This window comes from Hyaena hyaena, unplaced genomic scaffold (genome assembly GCF_003009895.1).
Source record: "Hyaena hyaena isolate Hyena2069 unplaced genomic scaffold, ASM300989v1 scaffold_245, whole genome shotgun sequence".
Classification (NCBI taxonomy): Eukaryota; Metazoa; Chordata; class Mammalia; order Carnivora; family Hyaenidae; genus Hyaena; species Hyaena hyaena.
In genome coordinates, this window is record NW_024080878.1 from 1,903,150 (window position 1) to 1,924,094 (window position 20,945).

Consider the following 20,945-nt stretch of genomic DNA (forward strand, 5'->3'; position numbering starts at 1 on the left):
GAATAAGCCTAACCAAAGGTATAGGAGATCTCGATGATGAAAACGATGGAAAACTTATGAAAGAAATTGAAGAAGACACAAAGAAATGGAAAAACATTCCCTGCTCATGGATCAGAAGAATATTGTTAAGATGCTATTACTACCCAAAGCAATCTACACATTCAATGCAATCCCAACCAAAACTGCACCAGCATTCTTCTCAAAATGAGAACAAACTATCCTAAAATTTGTACGGAACCACAAAAGACCCTGAATAGCCAAAGTAACATTGAAGAAGAAAACCAAAACGGTTTCATCACAATCCCAGACTTTAGCCTCTACTACAAAGCTGTCATCATCAAGACAGTATGGTATTGGCACGAAAAAAGACACAAAGATCAATGGAATAGAGAATCCAGAATTGGATCCATAAATGTATGGCCAATTAATCTTTGACAAAGCAGGAAAGAGTATCCAATGGAAAAAAGACAGCGTCTTTAACAGATGGTGTTGGGAGAACTGGACAGCAACATGCAGAAGAATGAAACTAGATCACTTTCCCACACCATACACAAAAATAAACTCAAAATGGATAAAGGACCTGAATGTGAGACAGGAAACCATCCAAACCCTAGAGGAGAAAGCAGGAACCAACCTCCTTGACCTCAACCGCAGCAACTTCTTACTTGACACATCCCCAAAAGCAAGGGAATCAAGAGCAAAAATGAACTATTGGGACCTCATCAAGATAAAAATCTTCTGCTCAGAAAGGAAACAATCAATAAAACTAAGAGGCATCCTACAGAATGGGAAAAGATAGTTGCAAATGACATATCAGATAAGGGGCTAGTATCCAAAATCTATAAGGAACTCACCAAACTCTACACCCAAAAAACAAATAATCCAGTGAAGAAATGGGCAGAAGACATGAACAGACACTTCTCCAAAGAGGACATCCAGATGGCCAACAGACACATGAAATGATGCTCAGTGTCCCTCATCATTAGGGAAGTACAAATCAAAACCACACTGAGATACCACCTCATGCCGTTCAGAGTGGCTAAAATGAACAAATCAGGAGACTCTAGATGCTGGCAAGGATGTGGAGAAATGGGCACCCTCTTACACTGTTGGTGGGAATGTAAACTGGTACAGCCCCTCTGGAAAACAGTGTGGAGGTTCCTCAAAAAATTAGCACTAGAACTCCCCCATGACCCAGCAATAGCACTGCTAGGAATTTACCCAAGGGATACAGGAGTGCTGATGAAGGCACACCTACCCCAATGTTCAAAGCAGCACTCTCAACAATAGCCAAATCATGGAAAGAGCCTAAGTGTCCATCAACGGACAAATGGATCAAGAAGATGTGGTTTATCTATACAATGGAATACTATATGGCAATGAGAAAGAATGAAATCTGGCCATGTGTAGCAACATGGATGGAACTCAAGGGTGTTATGCTGAGTGAAATAAGTCAGGCAGAGAAGGACAGATACCGTATGTTTGCATGTATAGGTGGATTAGGAGTAACTTAATGGAGGACCATGGGGGCCATGGAGGAGAAGAAGGAGAAAAATAGTTGGGGAAGAGGGAGGCAAACCATGAGAGACTCTTGAATACTGAGAACAAACTGAGGGCTGATGGGGGTGGGGAGAGGGGAAGGGGGGTGATGGGCATGGAGGAGGGCACTTGTTGGGATGAGCACTGGTTGTTATATGGAAACCAACTTGACAATAATCCATTTAAGAAAAAAAATAAAGAAAGAACTTGGGGTAGCTTAGCTGGTAAAGTGTCTGACTTTGGTTCAGGTCATGTTCTCACAGTTAGAGCCCCTCAGCAGGCTTTCTGCTCTCAGCTCAGAGCCCGCTTCCGATTCCCCCCCACCCCTCTCTTGAAAAGAAATAAACATTAAAGAAAGAACTCAACTAGCTTATGAATATTAAAATTACCTAACTAATCCCTTCAAAAGATAACTATTCACCCGAATGTGTCTATATTCTCCCTCTTCTTCACCATGTGAAAGTCCAATCAACACGAGTGAAAGGTATTTTTGGGAAAATAATGGCAAATTAACATTATTAAATAAATAAAGTAGCATTAACATTACTATATATGTAATATAACATTAATGTTAACCGTACATAATTATTAAGCTTATTATGTAAATATACAATGACTATATGGTTATTCATTGGTAATAAAACCATACTTTCTTTCAAGTATGATAGAACAGTTTGTAGCAAACTAAAATTCCTACCAGGAACAATTACAAAAATTAGATAAAATGCAAACTGATCTATTTAAATGTATCAGATGCTAAAGAAGCACAAAGACTAGAGGTCCTAAAATTCCAGAGAAGGGAAAACAATTTGGAGAGGTGAGTTAACACACATGTCCAATTTTTCTCTAGGCAATCTACCAATATTGGGTAGAGATAGAAGACTGCTGAGAATCCAGGCTTGAATCCGGCAGATGGCTAGGCTGACCAGCAAAGTTTCTGGTGAAAGATGAACTGACAAAAATTGATGTGTGCTATGGTCCCTAGGTAAACCTCTAAAAGATCAATAAAGAAATGTATAAATAAAAAGTTAACAGAGATAAATTATGGGATAAGAAAAATAGTTTATTAATCCAAAGGAAAGCAAGAAAGTGTGTGGGGGGAACATAAAACAGGAAGATTAAACAGAAAAAAACAACCCAGTGAATTACATTAAAACCATTACTATATCAAGTAATTATATTTACATAAATATAAGTAATATACCAAGACAGACTGGCTAAAAACAACCCACCACATGCTGTTTACAAGAGGCATACATTTTTTTAAAAATGTTTACTTGTTTTGAGAGAGAAAGAGAAAGGGAAGGAGAAAGACAGAGAGGAAACAAGGTAGGGGGCAGAGAGAGAAGGAGACACAGAATCCAAGGCAGGCTCCAGGCTCTGAGATGAAAGCACAGAGCCCAATGTGGGGCTCGATCTACAAGCTGTGAGATCATGACCTGAGCCAAAGTTGAATGCTTAACTGACTGAGCCACCCAGGCACCCCTACAAGAGGCACATATGAAACATAAATCCCTAGAATATTTGAAAATAAATGGATAAAAAAAGATAAACCATACAAACACTAATAATAAGCAAAGGAAAGCTGGTACAGCTATATAAACATCAAAGTATACTTTAAGGAAAGAAGCATTACTAGAGACAAAGAGGAATATTTCATAATGATAAAGGGATCAGTCACCAGAATGCTATAATATGTATAAATATATTTGGATCCAACAAGTCATCTCCAAAATATATGAAGGAAAACATGGATAGAATTGAAATGAGAAACAGGTAAATTCTACCATTATCAAAGGAGGCTATAACACATCTCCTTCACTAGCTAAAGAAGAAAAAGAGTAAAAATCTGTAAAGAAAGACAACCCACAGAATGGGAAAAATATTTATAAATTACATATCTGATAAGGGACTTGTATACAAAATATATACAGAACTCTTATGAATCAATAATTAAAAAACAATTTAAAAATGGACAAAGGATCTAAATACACATTTCTCCAAAGAAGATATAAAAAATGGTAAATAAGCACATGAAAAGATGTTCTACATCATTGTTGTAGAGAAACCAAATAGAGAAACCATATAGAGAAACCAAAATGCTCATACGTTGCCAATGGGAATGTAAAATGGTGCAGCCATTTTGGAAAACAGTCTGGAAGTTTCTAAAACCATTAAACATAGACTTACCATCTGACCCAGAAATTCCACACCTACATATATACCTGAGAAAATTGAAAACATATACCCATACAAAAATTTACACATGAATGCTCACAGCAGCATTCTTAACAGTAGTCAAAAAGTAGAAACAACCCCAACCATCCACCAGTTTGTGAATGGATAACAAAATGTAAATATATATACTTACATACACATACACACACATCCATATATACATGTATATCTCCATACAATTAATATTATTCAGCTATAAAAAGCAATGAAGTACTGTTATATGCTACATGGATGAACCTTGAAAATATGCTAAATGAAGCCAGTTACAAAAGATCACATACTGTATAATTCTATTTATATAAAATGTCCAGAACAGGTAAATCTGTAAAGATAGATAGTAGATTATTGCCTAATGTTAGGGAGGAGTGATTTTGGTGGAAAATGGGGAGTGACTACTAATGGGTATGGGTATTTCTATGTGGCATAATGAAAACAATCTGATATTAGATAGTGAAAATGGTTACACAACTCTGTGACTATACTAAAAACCACTGAATTGGGTACTTAAATTAGTGAGTTTTACAATGTGTGAATTATAACTCAATATAGCTGTTTTTTAAAAAAGAAAAGATTCTATAGTGTAGCAGTTAGGTTAATGGTTACTGTTTGTGAGAGACAGTGAATGGAACAGTGTTTCTGGGTGTTAATAATGCTCTAATTCTGGTTACACACGTTTGTTACTTTATAAAAATACATCAAGTGGTACATTTTCATTTTTGTGTCTTATATCTTGATAAAAGGTTTACTTTTAAAACGAAGAGACAAATACATACCAACAGGTGGACCAGCTGGCACGACACATTTCTTTTCCACTCGTGAAGCAGGAGGCGCATTCTGGTTCTTAGCAAGATTTTCCTGTATTAATTCCTGTACCCGAGTTTCATTAATCTTTGGGAAAGGCAGAATATGAACTCGCAAGTGGGATCCTTCTGTTGGGCGTGGAACTTTCTGGAATGCCATATGAGGGTTAGGATTCTCCTGCAATATCAAACAGGTAAAATTAGTCAAAAGTTGAAATAACAATGGCAGATTGCCAGACAGAGAGTGGGAGCTCAGAGGGACACAAACTGAAATCAGACAGATGAGGGATTATATATACATTCAGACACAAGCCATAAAAGAAGAGTACCAGAATCTTCTTATAGAATCTATCAGCAGCATCTGATAATACAGCTGATCCCTCTTATTCCTATTCTATGAACACTTTACCCACTTGGTTTCTAGGTCTTCTTGCTACATCTTTGTCTATTTTTTATCTGCCTAATCTCTTAACTATGTAAAAACCCCAAGGCTCAGACTTCAGGCCTTTTTTCTATTTACATTTATTTCCTTGGGGACAACTTTATTCTCAATATTCAAACCATAAAAACACCAATGATTCATAAATTCTTTCCCCTGAGCTTTCTCCTGAATGCCATATACATATATGCAACTGCCCGCACAGAGTATTTCCATTTGGAATGAAAATAACTTCTTGGGGCGCCTGGGTGGCTTAGTCGGTTAGGCGTCTTGCCTTCGGCTTAGGTCATGATCTCATGGTTCATGAGTTCAAGCCCCACATCATGCTTTGTGCTGACAGTGCAGTCTGCTTGGGATTCTCTCTCTCTTTCTCTCTCTGCCCCTCTCCTGCTTGTGCTCTCTCCCTCTCTCTCTGAGTGAATAAACTTAAAAATTAAAAAAAAAAATAACTTCTTAAATATATGTCTAAATGGAGCACTTACTCTTCCTCTCCAAATCTGCTTTCTATAGTCTTCTCCACTTCAGTAAATTGCATATTTATATTTCCACTCAGGTGAAAAGCTTAACTATCTTTAATGCCTTTCTCCAACACTCAATTATCTATTTCTCTGCAAACTTTTTGGAGTCTGCCTTTCAAATATGTTCATAATCTGACCATTTTTCAACAACCCTGGGGTTGAAGCCAGTATCTCTATATCATCACAGAACAACAGTTTTCTGACTGGTCTCTCTGCTTCCACCCTCATTCCCTCCCTCCCTCTATTCTTAATAGTGCAGATAGAGTGATCTAGTTAAAAGTAAGTCAAACTATCACCTCAATACTCTGTTCATTCAAATAGCTCTTTATCTTACTCAGAGTAAAATCCAAAGTTCCTAAAATAATTTACAAGGCCCCACAAGATCTGACTTTCCTAAAGGACTGTGTCCTGCTACTGTTTTCCTTGATTCTGCTCTAGCCACACAGGCCTTCTTGTTCCAGCCTCAGGCCTCTGCACTTAACTCTTCCTTCTGACTACCCCCCTACAATTTGAACAGCATCCTCTATTCCTTCCTGCATTTCTTTGCTCAAATGCCACCTTTCTTGGCCACCCTATCTAAAATTATACCCCCTAATACACTCCCTATCCCTCTTTTTATATTTTCCTCTTTTAACACTTACCACTTTCTCACATACTATAAATTTTATTTAACTTGCTTATTGTCTGCTCTTCTCTTACTCAAATGAAGCTCCATGAAGGCCAACATTTCAGCCAATCAAAAAAATATTCTTCATCTTCTGCTGTATACCTGTTGCATCTAGAAACTGCCTATTTCCTAATGAGCAGGACACAATGTTAAACACATATTAACATGGCAATAATTATTTTTTTAATGTTTTATTTATTTCTGAGAGAGAGACAGACAGACAGACAGACTTCATGAGCAGGGGAGGGTCAGAGAGAGAGGGAGATACAGAATCTGAAACAGGCTCTAGGCTCTGAGCTGGCTGTCAGCACAGAGCCCGATGCAGGGCTCGAACCCATGAACTGTGAGATCATGACCTAAGCCGAAGTCGGACGCCTAACTGACTGAGCCACCCAGGTGCCCCTGCAATAATTCAATTAAATGTGTCAGCTAATATTTTCATAGACCCTTAGGGTTGGCATGAATTTTCATCTAGTCACCCAGTTAAGGATAATTATATTTCAAACACCATAGGTAGAATGAAATTCATCCTTTAATAACATTCTCTAGGGAAGGCTGTTTTACCACCATGCTTATACCAATTCTAATATTTATTAATCTTTGCAACCAGAAAATTCCCTTTTCTCCCTGAACCTGTTATTTGTGTTGTAGACTAAGCTGAATACTAACCTATACTTTCTCCAAACAGTTAAAATGGATATCTGTCATCATCTACTTGAGCTACTCCCTACAATTCTTTATGATCATTTGGCCCAGACCCAGATAAAGAAAAGGCTGAGCCATGGCAGATGACACAGGTAGCATATCTCAGCAAAACAATAATTTATACTCTTTTAAGTGTAAAAAAGCCTGAGTTCTAGTTTTTGTTTGACTTATGTGTGATGCTGGGTAAATAACTTTGCCTGAGGCATGTCCATATGCTTCTCTTACAAGGTTCCTGAGAAGGTGAAATAAGATATAAAGTGTGTTCTTGCCAAAGTAACCCTTATATGCACTTTGTACTTTCCCTTTGCATTGTTTGAGAAGGCAGGGGAAAATAAATAAATTAATTTCTATGCCAAGTCTTCATGATCACCACTTTCTAAACTATATGGTGAAAAAACTGTTCTAAAATTATGCCTAGATTGGGGTGCCTGGGTGGCTCAGTTGGTTAAGCGTCCAACTTTGGCTCAGGTCATGATCTCACAGTTCATGGTTCGAGCCCCGCGTTGGGCTCTGTGCTGACAGCTAGCTCAGAGTCTGGAGCCTGTTTCAGATTCTGTATCTCCCTCTCTCTCTGACCCTCCCCTGCTCATGCTGTCTCTCTGTCTCTGAAATAAATTTTAAAAAAACATTAAAAATTAAAAAAAATAAAATTATGCCTGGATTAACACCAACACCACTGGTCTGTAGTTTCTGCAACTGTCCTTTTCAAAAGTAGTATGCTTGTTTTTCCGTTCTTTAAGCATAATGTCTAAGATATCTTCTCAAAGTTACAAATATCACTTTTCTAAAACTCATTGGAAGATTAGTTTTTCAGGCTGGAAAGATAAAATCACATGGATTTTGAGGTCTGAGTCAGAATCATTTAAGTACATTCTTCATTACTTCTGTTTCTATTTATACTTATTTTCTTTATATTAAAATAAAATCTTAAAATATATTTTCCATGATGTAAATAGTATTCATTGTAATAAATTTTAAAGCATAGGAAAATATGGGGCGCCTGGGTGGCTCAGTCGGTTGAGCAGACGTCTGACTTCAGCTCAGGTCATGATCTTATGGTTGTGGGTTCAAACCCTGCGTCGGGCTCTGTCCTGACAGTTAGCTCAGAGCCTGGAGCCTGTTTCGGATTCTCTGTCTCCCTCTCTCCCTGACCCTCCTCTGCTCATGCTCTCTGTCTCTCTCAGAAATAAATAAGACATTTAAAAAATACTAAAAACAAACAGGAAAATAAAAGTAAAAAATACACCTTCTTAGTTATCTTTCCTAACTATATTTTACATCTCTCTCTTACCATATATTCTTTTATCTTGTTCCCAAAATGACCCAAGGCATTTAGAAAAATAAAGATACACATATTATTTCTACTCAAAATCCTGCAATGTGAGAAGTTCATCCTAAACTTTATAAGGAAGAATAAAGATCCAAAAATAGTCAAGGCAATTCTGAAGAAGAGTAAGTAGAGAAGTCAAAGTTCCCAGATCTCAACACTTACGTAAACCTATACTCATATAGTATAGCAACTGGTATTAGTGAAGGGTTAAAAAGGCTAATGTAATAAAGGCCCTGAAATAGGACTATGTGTAAAAACGTGATAGAGACAGGTGACACTATGATTCACAGGGAAAGGTTAGACAATTCAAGGAGAGAAGTAGTACAACAAAGTATTTTTAGTGCCTGGTCTCTGACGTTAGAACTTCTGGGTCAAATTCCAGCTTAGCCACTTATTGGTAGTGTGACCTGGTACAGTGTCAATTCACTCACCACTTGTGTTTTAGTTTCCTCACCTGTAATCTAGATAATAGTATAGTACCTACTTCATAAGGTTCTTAAGAGGACAAAATGAGTTGTTACAGGAAAACTTTCAGTATGCATGTGCATACATGCATGTGGGCGCATGTGTGCACAGAGTTACACACCTACTTCCCCAGATAATATGAAACCTCTTTTCCAAAAATTTAGAGTATATTCATTTAAAAAACATTTATTCACTGCATAATCTATAGCATGACATCGTACTTCTAAAACTCAAACCATGTCTTTCTCCCACAAATCCCATCATATCACCAGCTACTTATATTTTAACAACAACAAAAATCACAGTCAATAAGGCTTAAAACAGAAATAACTTATTAAAGAAAAGGTATTGCTATTAGTCATTAGTAGTGTTATTCTTCTCATAAGCAATTTGAAATATTATAAGCCAAATCCATCAAAAATGCTTTTTAATCATTTTAAAACAAAGTCCAAAGATGAGGCTATCCTGTAGTTGTATAGATATTACACATAAAATTCAGATTATGGGATAAAGTCACTAAATTAGAATACATCCAACTGTGTTTAGAAGACGCAAAAAAGGCTCATGCCTGTGAATCAAAGTGCTTGGTTTTTCTGGATGCTGTGTCTGTATACTGCTGCCCTCTAACGGGCAGTGTGGTAAATATAAAGAAATAATTTGCTACTTTATACCCAAATTGGTCACATAATGGCTTTCAAGAAAACGGAAGAAACGAGAGGAAGTTTAAGGCTCACTGAACTCTGCATATTCTTAGAAACATCTGCTCTTACTTGGAACTTCAGCTGCATTTGGACTGGTTTCTTGAAGATTACTGAGCTCATTAAAAACCACAGCCTAATTCTGTTGTTGAATATCCTTGTGGAAACAAGGAAATTCATTATTTTCAATAGAATAAGGAAGGTGCCAAATTTTTGTATTTGATTGCAGATAAATGCAAATATAAATTAATAACCAAGAATTCAGACCACTAAATACTATAGTGAACATGGTAACAATTTTGTTCAAGGCAGACAAGACGAACTGCCCACAAAAGCCAGCAAAATGCACTATTGTTTAGAGGGAATTTTAAAATTAGATAATAGTTTTCAAGCAATGGACTCTGTAATCCTGCTTTGAGAATGTATGATAGTAATGGGAAGTACAATGATTTTCTCAGACTTGAAAAAATGACACACATACCATCTGGTCTGGAAACATGGATTTTTCTTTTTCTTTCTTTCTTTTTTTTTGGCAAGCGAAATGAGAATATGCCTAGGGCTTACAGAAAACAAAGCTGAGAATGCACTTCAAATAAAAGCAAAGCAAGCAAAATAAAACAAAAACCCTACTGGAAATCTTAAGTAGGCAACATTGGGGAAAACAATTTCTTCCTACCCATTAGACTCAGCAGTGAATGACAAATCGATGTGACTCTGTTAGTGGCTATCAAGTTTCCCATATTAATCTAGGTATTTGATAATTATTTAATAAGCACCAATTATTAACAGAGCTGTGTGGGATAGCAAGTTACACAATATCTTTTGAACACAGCTAAAATCAATAATATCACTGGACTAAGCCATTAAACACTGACAAAATGTAACTGGACTTTTTAGGGTTGCCTAGCTGTGAATACAATACTGATGGATGGAAACATTGTCAACTTTGCATCCTCATAGGACTTTCAATGATCACCCAACTAATTAAAGCTACATCCTTAATTCAAATACGTTTGGTGTAGGACTTTAATATCTAATATGCTAGTGCCCCTAAATCAGGGTTTCTGTACAATGGCACTATTAACATTTTGAGCTAGATAATTCTTTGTTTGGATGGGGAGGTAATGGGTGTCTTGTAAATTGCAAGACGTATACAAGCATCCTCAGTTTCTGCCTACTAGATGTCACTAGCACACTCTCCTCAGCTGTAACAAACAGAAATGTCTCCAGATACTGCCAAATTTCTGGAGGGGAGAGGTTGCCCCTGTTGAGAACCACTGCTCTAATTCATGATTCTAGATGGAGGTTTCATATTCTAAGACAAGTACTCTTCACAAGTGCCAAGGGAGGAGACATCAACTAGATAAGAGACCTATACCTTTGCTCACCTGCTGACATACAAATTAAAACTATAAGATACCACCACACACCTACGAGAATGGCTAAAAACAAAATAAGACAAAAAACCAATTGGAGATACAAATGTTGGTAAAGAGTCAGAAGAAATGTAACTCATCTATGTCTGGTGGGAATGCAAAGTGGTATAGACATTTGGGAAAACAGTCTGGTAGTTTCTTATAAAGTTAATATTTCATTACCATACACCCCAGCATCCTGCATCTTACTTCTAAATATTTACCCAGAAGAAGTGAAAATTTATGTTTACACAAAACCTGTGCAAATGTTTAGAGTGGTTTTGTTCGCAATCACAACTGCTCTTCAGTTGGTTAACAGATAAATAGAAGTTTGATGCATCCATGCAATGGAATACTACTCAACAATGAAAAGGAATAAACAACTGATCTATGCAGCATAAAGGAATCTGAAATGCAGTATGCTAAGTTAAAGAAACCAAACTCAAAAAGCTACACACTGACATTACATAAAGGGCAAAAACTAAAGAGATGGAAAACAGATCAATTATTAAGAGTTTGAGGTGGTAAGAGGAAGTGATTAAAACTTGGTAAGAAATTTAGGGGGGGGTTGACAAAAATGTTCTATGTCCTTATTGTAGTGGTGATGGATTGTACAGCTTCACTCATTTGTCAATGTCTATAGTATATTTTAAAGAGGTACATCTTACTACATGTAAATTATATCACAGCAAACTTGACTTAAAAATGAACAAATAAATCAGACAGGACAGGGGAGAAGTCTGACTTTTACACTCTGGGGACCTCATTTCATCACAATAATCTAAGTAAGCTCTTTATGTTTTGAGTTTTTAAGACTAAAGATGATCAAAATATTTTACTTCCTTCCGATAACAACAAAAAATCCTTTTATTTGCAGTTGGCAAAGAGTACAAATAACATCAGTGTAGATTAAATTTGCCTGGTAGTGAAATTAACTTTATGCTGAAATGTAAGGGTATAGATTTTGTGTAATTTATAATGGCTATTGCTGTATTTGGGCTTTGTGCTCCCATTAAGATTTTAAAACCTATTCACTGCAATGCTAGGCAATGAAACACCGATGAGGCACAAATAGAAATCTCATATTATTCTATACGAAAGTCCAATTCTTCTCATTTTTTTCTTTAACTTTTAAGAAAACTGTCAAATTACACAGTCTAGCAAATATTTGTATACTATTGCAGATGCAAAACAAATTAGAAAAACTGTACTATGTAAAAGAGTAAAATAACATGTCCAACTGATTTCTTGATGCCTTGGGATGGAGGTTTTGTAAAGTTCTTGTGTTGGCCTATCCTAACATTCTCATTTTGTGTACAGTTAGTAGTCTTTTATTAGTATGTATGAGAATCACAGAGATAGAGCCAGTAAGTAGATACATGTGCTGTCATACAGACATGAAAGATTTTGAAAGCCAAAGTGAGCAGACCCAGATCCAGTGTTATCAATTGGGAATGGAAAGAAAAGCTGTATAGTGAATGGCCAATAATCTTCATGGTATAAACCTTGCCAGTGCTTACACAATTTGTCTCTAATGGAGTTATTCCCTTCCTTCTCCTTCTGTTTCCTTCCCATTACTCTCCTCTACCTAAATCACCAAATTATTTCCTTAATTACTTAGGAAGCTCCAGAAAGTTAAAAGAGCACCTAAACCCAGTTACAATTCATCCTACTTACATCTCCTCACATTCTCACTCACTAAAAAGCAATACAAGGGAATAATGAGAAGAAGCAGAAATTAAGGTTCGTTTTTGAGGTACTTCAAAGGGAAACAAAGCAGAGAGACTAGGCATACGTACCAGACTTCACTGCAACAAAGTATTTACAAACATCTAAGTGGAATCACCAGGTCTCAATTCTAACCCAATAATAAGGCAACAGTCAAATTATATGGTTGGTTCTTGCTGACCAAAAGGGAATTTAGAATGTGATAAAAAAAAAAAAAAAAAAAAACACACCACCCCCTGACTAGTTAAAAATAGAACCATCTGGATTATTTTCCTTGCATTGAGACCATCCTTCCTCTCTCCCCTCAACTTGCTGCATGACCCAAGAAGGTAACTTTATCATCATGCTCTGCTTTTTAACTTTGTAATATATTTACTTCAGGAATGTTGGGACCATGTGGAGTTTAGAATCTTACAACTAGACACAATCTCAGAAAGTCTGAGGACAATCCATGGGGATATTCGGAAATTCTCATCATCATGTCCATGTATCCTCTTTCAAAGGGTATTAGAGGAATTGTGTACCTAGAAAATTCCTGATGCTAGCAGATGCTTAACAAATACATACTGAAAGAATGGAATGGATTAAATTAAATGGAATAGGATTAGATTAGGGGGGGAAAGCCCAAATTAGGGCTCAGGAAATAGAGAGTACATTTGTGGGGTGATTTAAATCTCTGACTTAGTCATACAGTCCCTCATGATGATCACTTTAAAAGTATTGTTTTTAAAGGATAGGTGTTGATTTGGGGAACAAAAGCAATAAGAAAACATTTCCTTACTACTTACAGCCCATTGACAAGTTCTTGAAAAAGGCAGAGTGACCTTTCTCTAGGAACTCTGCTACCTCCATGTTGACACTTTGCTAAAGGCAAAAGACAATCTTAGCCCAATCCCCCCAGGATCCTGTGAATCTACTTTAAATGTATAGAAATTCTTTAGGGAGCTTCCTTTATCTCTATCCACCAAGAAAGATGTATATTGGCAATCATACTCTTAGCATAAAGCTTACTGATACACCTCTGAAAGGTCTCATGACTGGGTTTTTACTAAACAGTAATAAACAACCTCTTCTTAACAATAGGTAGCCCCCAACAGGGTCCTGGAAACCTTCTTTTCAAAATTCCTTAGAGGCTTGTGCTGTCCCTAATCCCCTCCCAACCTAAAAGTATATAATCAGTCACCCATCACAAACTCAGTGCAGCTCTTTCTGTCCATGGGTCCTGTTGTTCACATGCTTTAATAAAAACATCTTTAAAAAACAACAACAACAAAAAACATCTTTTTGCACCAAAGATGTTTCAAGAATTCTTTCTTGGCCTTGGCTCCGCACCCCAACACCTAAACCACATCCGGTGTTGTTTGTGTTTTCCATTTACCTTTAATAATGTATAACTATTAGCTGTTTGTGCCCACACTGTGCTGGCCCCTTGCAGACAGGGAGTGCTGCAGGATAGGGAGTGCTGGTGTCTGGGGCCCTACCCCTAGGGCACCAGTGGGTAGGGTAGGAGAAGCCTGCAGCTGGAGCACTGGAGAGATGTGGAGCACAAAAGGACAGATTTCAACTCTTGTGGGAATAAGAAGCTCTACTAGACACTCATGCCTCAGCGTGTTTACTAAAAAAAAAAAAGGTTTCACCACCCAGCAAGCAGAAATCACTGTCTCTGCATTGATCAGAACATGGATGTCAACATGGTTACCATCTACACGGGTATGGTCACCAAGATGCAGCAGGTCACTGTTCAGCAAATAATGTCCCAGACTGCTAATGTGAAAAAAGATATGATTATTTTGGAGAACAGTGAGTTTTCAGCCCTGAGGGCAGAATATGAGAAGATAAACCTTGAACTCCATCAGTTAAAACACCAAGTAACAGATCAAGTGTTCAAAGTCCAAACAGATAATCAAACTAAGCTTCATCCTAGAAAAGAGCAGAGTGAAAGAACTGTGTTCACTGAAATGAAAGGAAGATGCTGGAAATGAGGACAGAGATGGTGGCACTGCGTGCCCAGCTAGATAGAGCTGTCACTCAGAAAGGTAGGAAAACAGACATTGAGGTCACCAGCCTCAGAACCATGCTGGAGTTGCACAAGCTTGATAACATTAAATATTTAGCAGGGTCTGGATTTACTTGTCTAATAGTAGCTCTGGGATTTTATTGCCTGTGGATATAATAAAGTGTCTATTTAAAGAGAAAAAAAAAGGATGTATAATTATTATTTATTTTATTGCAGTCTTCAGTTTTGTGTCAGCTTAGTACAAGCTATGTATCATAAAATTTAAGTTCTAGGATGGCAAGAAATTACTTTGTTTTTGCATCAAAGTGGCTTGGCTTTGGCTACACTCCCTTACATACACACTGTGTACTCGGTTATGTAATAGAGACAAACCTGTGTCAGAACTCCAGCTCTGGTCACTTACAGGCTACAAAATTCTGCAGTTCTAGAATACTCTTATAAAGATCTAAGACATAAATATTCAATTATTCAAGGGATTAGTTCCAAAATCTCAAACATTGATTTCCACTTGATGTTTTGCTATTTTTTAAAATCCATCAATAAATCACTCCTAGTGGGCAAGATAAAAGACTTTCTACCTTTGGTTTCCCACATATCAACAACTGCCCTATTTATCTCACTGGGTCATTCCCAAAATCAAATGAGAAAGTATGTTAAAGTGCTTTGAAAAGACAAAGTATAAAGTCAGCCATTGGAAATATTACTATTTTTCCAGTTGGAGATGAGCCAGTTTAATGGAGGGAAAGAAAATAGGCTTAGGAATCGGATAGCTGAAAGTTTCTGAATTTAAAATCTGGATTCAATCACTTAATAGCTGTATGATCTTGAGCCAATTATCCTCAGTAAAATGGGGATAATGACACCTGTCTTAACACTGTTATTATGCAGGTTAGAGATGATGTATATAAGTGCTTAATTCCATATGTGGTAAATTGTGCTAATCACTCAGTATTTATTATAATTATTACAATCAATCAATAGAAATTTCTCATGTGGTCATGCTCTCTATTAGTTCTACACAGCCATCATAAATGGTGAACACCAGCACAGAACACACATTTTCATTCTGACAGAATTCTTTTTTTTAATTTTAGCATAGTAATAAAGAAATGGATTTAGTATATTGGACACAGTTATATGTGGAGTTTAGGGTATTAGTCAAAGGGATAAATTTTAAAATAACTTCAGAAACAAAATTCACAAATAACTGAATAACATGAAACAAAGAAACACAATTTAGCATTCTTGCTTTTATCCAATTGGGTCTCTGATTGCAAATGGATGTGACAAAACAGTGAATAATGACCCAATGTCCAAAAAGGTCCAACTATTCAAATAATTAAGTTAAACAATACTAGGATACCGACCCCAAACCCTTCTTAATTGTATGTCCTGAAAATATGTATCTTCCCTCAACTCTACCCTGGAAGACCGTACTTCCCGTTTACTTTCCTTTTCTCAGTAAAAGGATTCAACTGTGAAAATCTTCACAGGTAGGAAGAATGACTAGTAATCATTAGCTAAAACCCATTTTTCTACATGCATGTAATCACCCTGTCATCTTGGGTTCTCTTCTGTCTTGGTATCCAAACGATTACTTCATACTTTATCACAACCCAATCTTTATAATTTATTGCATTTCTTCTATACAGGGAATATTTCCACCCTTGAGTTTCTGTGCTCACTTGACAATTTGCTTTCTTCCTTTCAGCTTTTCACTCCCTGTCTGCTCAAAACAATACAACTCAAACAATTTTCCTGATCCAGCTGACAAATAGTGGACCATACCAAAGCAGAGCACATTGGTCAATTCTAGTTCTGGTCTCTAATAAGTTTAATCTTTATGTCTTAAAAATGCACAATATGATCTTAAGAAGACAGGGCCCTAAATGCAAATCCAATGAAGGCACATAAAAAACTGGGAAACTGACTAAGATGTTTTCATGATATAGTTAATTAGCAGGAAAATCACTTTGAAAAATGAGGTCTGTTTTGATGCACATATCTTATAACTTATGATCCTAAAGGTTTTAAGTCAGAGCAAAAAGATTATTCCTAGATGGGGTACCTGGGTAACTCAGTTGGTTAAGCGTCCGACTTCGGCTCAGGTCATGATCTCACAGTTCGTGGGTTTGAGCCCCGCATCAGGCTCTGTGCTGACAGCTCGGAGCCTGGAGCCTGTTTTGGATTCTGTATCTCCCTCTCTCTCTGACCCTCCCCTGTTCACACTGTCTGTCTCTCTCAGAAATAAATAAAACATTAAAAAAAAAAAGATTATTCCTAGAAAGATGAAGTTTTTTAGTTTTTTAAACAAAATAATTACATACTTTTAAAATTAATGACTGTCTAAATAAATATACTTACTTACATTTTTGAATAGTTGCTCAGCAAGTTCTCTTACATGCTTTATTATCTTCAATGGGTTATTTTCTTCAACTTTAATTCGCTCTACTTCAAAAGCTACCAACTTGGGAAAAGAATCAAACAGCAAAACATCAACTCCAAAATATCTTAAATTAGAAAACTGTGTGATAATTTCATACAATTTGCAAACCAAAAAGCATCTAAAATATATGCTATTATTAAAACAAAATATTCTACATTTTTACTGCATTTCACCTCTATTCTAAAGTTACAGAGTCAATTGAGTCCTTGAATGGTCTGGCGGTGTCTCCCTGATGATTCAGGGCCTTATTTCTTTTTGGGGAAGAAACTGGGAGAGACCCTCTTATTCTCCAGGTCTCATCCAGAGAATTCTCTCAGAGAATTTCAGATGGTCAGAAAGTTTCCAAACATTTCCTTAGCTTACAAAACATGAACCAAATATTTAAGTCAGGTCACTCAGACTTTAGTCCTAGCTTTGCTCACAGTGATTTGGAACAAGTCACTAAAACTCCTGAGCTTCAGTCTCTTCATCTCTAAAATCAGATGGAAAAACAAAATGATCTGTGGCCTCCTCCTAGTTCTTACATTATATAACTCTAGGCCATTTCCCTACTAAAGTAATTTACTGGGAGAACTATGTGCATGTATCTACTTGGGAGTGGAGGAAAGAGTACAAAAAGGGGAAAAAATGGGAATAAGGATGAATAGATGAATGATTTTTTAAAAAAGCGTATAATATAAGATTTTTCCTTCTAGAAACTAACAGATTCACTGGAATGGACAAACATAAAACTCTGACTTCACCTATTCTAGCCCAGGATTCAGAAAGAATCCTTGTCAAACAAAGGCAAACATTTCTTTCCTTCTAACAGGCTTATTTGATGGGAGTATGGGGACCAGAGTACACACAATGCAGGGTGCCTCTCAAAGACTCATAAGTCTTTGGTGTGGTAGGCTACCCTGGGTTAAATGAAAAGAAGGATCCCTTTCCTAGGAACAAATGCTATTTTCCTTTAAAAGCACATTCAAGCAAATGAAATGGCCCAAGAGCAGGGGAAGGAGGGGACGCCTGGGTGGCTCAGTTGGTTGAGTGTCTGACTCTTGATTTTGGCTCTGGTCATGATCCCAGGATTGTGGGAGAGAGTCCCATGTTGGGTTTCACACTGAGCATAGAGCCTGCTTAAGATTTCTCTCTTTCTCTCTCTCTCTCCCCCCACCCCTTTCCCATGCTTGTGTATGCTCTCCCTCTCTCTAAAAAAAAAAAAAAAAAGAAAGAAAGAAAAGAAAAGAGGGGTAAGGAGAAATTACTTGGGTCTGGTATCTCATTCCTTCTAGGCCTTTGACTGAAATACACATTAACAACAACTGGCTTTCAAGTAACAACATCATTAGACACCAAAAATCCTAACTACAGGCAGAACACAAAGCTGGGATGATCACTAAAGGGAGACTCAGTAAGAATCAGTCCTTGCCTTACCACTATTTCCAATGTATATAAAGGTAGATAATAAAAGATAAGTTGTCATATAAAGTTAGAGACCTAAAATAAAGCTTAATGCAGACTAAGTGGCTCTCAGAGCCATTTATTCTAGGAAAGTTTGGAGGAGGTGATGAGATAAGAAGAGAGTATAAAAAATGGGAGTTCATGGTTAGATTGAAAAGTAGAGGGAGGATATTTCAGGCAAGGGAAGGATTTACAAAAGCAGTCAGAGGCTGTGGCAAGTTTTCTGCAAGTAATCAATCTGACTTACTAGCTGTGATAACGCTGCCAGAAGGAGTTACTAAGAGAATTGGATAGGAACAAAAGGGGGGGGGAGGGATATATAAACCAATGTTACTATTCAGACCCAATGTTAGCTTCAGAGACTAATAAAATGTGGGAGCTAGAGAGGACCTTGGAGAGCATCTAATTTAACTCCATAAAACATTAAGTATTGATTACTTAATTCAGGATCCAACAGCTGACATACATTAGTATTAGATAGTCAATGATCCATCATATTATATGTTGGTATTAGGGAATCAGTGATTAGTAACTGATCAGAAAGAATTGCTCACCCCAGGGCAATCTCTCCTAAGTCTTCATATGCTTTGTGTTATTAACGGACGTATTTGGTGCAGGTCTCCATACTGAGAACTACAACATGTGCCTCTTCTTTCATTCTTAACTGTGATTACTTAACTATCTTTACTGAAAATAAAGATTGTTCTCTGAACCAAGGATCTTTAACAACGTGATTCCTATCTTATCTATATAAAATAAAAAAACCTGCAGCAAAATATAGTCACTATTACTATTATCCACTATCTTGAGTGCTAGGATTGTTATAGACTTCGAGGAACCTCTAGATTTATTGGTTCCAATACAGTGCTCTTTCAGAAACTGAAATGGGAATAATATTCATTATTCTATCCACCAGAATAAGCTGCTGTAAACGTAGCTAAATGATAAATGGAAAATGTACTAAAATAAATCACAACACAAAATAACATCCTTATTTTGAGTCACATTTGTCCTAATTTTCCCTTTTTAAGGCCAGTTCCTTGACGATAGAGACAAAAATCTGTCTTCCATATATTTAAGATCTCCTACAGGAGGCAGAGAAAATGTTGATTATTGATTGGTAAGAATGCCACTAAACCAAACTATGGCTCTATGACACTAATAGACTAAATGTAACCATAGTTTGAAATCACATATCTATATATTAAACTAAGATCTTTCTCTCTAAGAAATTGATAAAGGAAGCAATGTATCATTGCCTTTAAAAAGAAGAGTTTTTGGGGGGCGCCTGGGTTGGCTTAGTCGGTTAAGCGTCTGACTTTCGCTTAGGTCATGATCTCGAGGTTCGTGGGTTTGAACCCCGCGTCGGGCTTTGTGCTGACTGCCAGCTCAGAGGCTGGAGCCTATTTCAGAGTCTGTCACTCCCTCTCTCTCTGACCCTCCCCTGCTCACGCTGTCTCTCTCTCTCTCTCCTAGAAATAAATAAAAATATTTAAGATAAATTAAAAAAAAAAAGAGTTTTTGGGTTGCTGGGGTGGCTCAGTTGTTTAAGCATCTGACTCCTGATCTCAGCTCAGGCCATCTGCCCTTCCGCTGCTTGTGTTCTCTCTCTCTCGCTCTCTCAAAATAAATAAGTAAACTTAAAAAAATAAAAATCAGAGTTCTATTTATAGTCATTGTCACTTTTTCAAAAAGATTTTAAAGAACTATTTAAATTCAGTTGCTCAAGATGTTTATGTACTTCTGTGACATCCTATATTTTTTCAATCCACATTATAAATACCAAGATTTAATTAATAAGCATAATAATAAATAACATTGGATTATTTGATATTTAATATATATTTAGAATTTTGATTAAAACAATTCTCCACTTTTAACTGTTCGTTCAATTTTTCTGTAAATATGCATTTATTTGATAAGAACCATACCTCATCAAAGAGATCACAGGATCTATAGGGAGGACCTCTTTCTGAGACAAAACCTGCAAATGCCATTCCATTGAGCACTTTAGTGAGGAAATCATTCTCAACCAAACCACGCTGCCCCAAGAAAGCTGTCTGTAAAGAAAGAAAAACTGAAATGAATATTTTATCACTTAGTAACAGATGAATGGTCAAAACAAAAATAGAAAGATCAAAACCTGAATAAGTATCTCTATGTATAAATGTGTTGTAAAATATATTCTCTCAAAAAGGGCTTTTGATACTGGAAACACTACATATACTGGAAAAAATTAAAATGGGTCTGTCTATAAAGCAGGAGGAGAAATCAAAAATTAACACTCAATTTTAAAAGAAAAAACAATTTAAAATTAACAAATTCTAAAGAAAAACATGTCAGTTTCATTGCATTATTAACAAGTATCATATAATGATACAAAGCAGAGATTTAAGATTACCACACTTAATAAAGGGTCAAAATACATGACAACCAAGTTGTTTCATTAAATTAGAGGCTACACTTTAGACAGATACAACATTTTGTAACTGTATCA

At 36.6% G+C, this 20,945-nt stretch overlaps 1 protein-coding gene and 1 pseudogene across 2 annotated transcripts in view; one reads left to right on the top strand and one right to left on the bottom strand.

The window, feature by feature from the left end:
- SBF2 (SET binding factor 2) overlaps positions 1–20,945 on the bottom strand; it is a 521,490-nt gene that overhangs the window by 217,640 nt on the left and 282,905 nt on the right. For both annotated transcript variants that reach the window (XM_039244607.1, XM_039244608.1), the window contains exons 12-14: positions 20,380–20,508; positions 16,928–17,026; positions 4,551–4,755 (exon numbers count right to left, since the gene is read on the bottom strand). In XM_039244607.1, the coding sequence (XP_039100538.1) occupies positions 4,551–4,755; positions 16,928–17,026; positions 20,380–20,508 (433 nt within the window). The remainder of the gene's footprint in view (positions 1–4,550; positions 4,756–16,927; positions 17,027–20,379; positions 20,509–20,945) is intronic.
- LOC120240030 lies at positions 8,483–14,715 on the top strand (annotated as a pseudogene).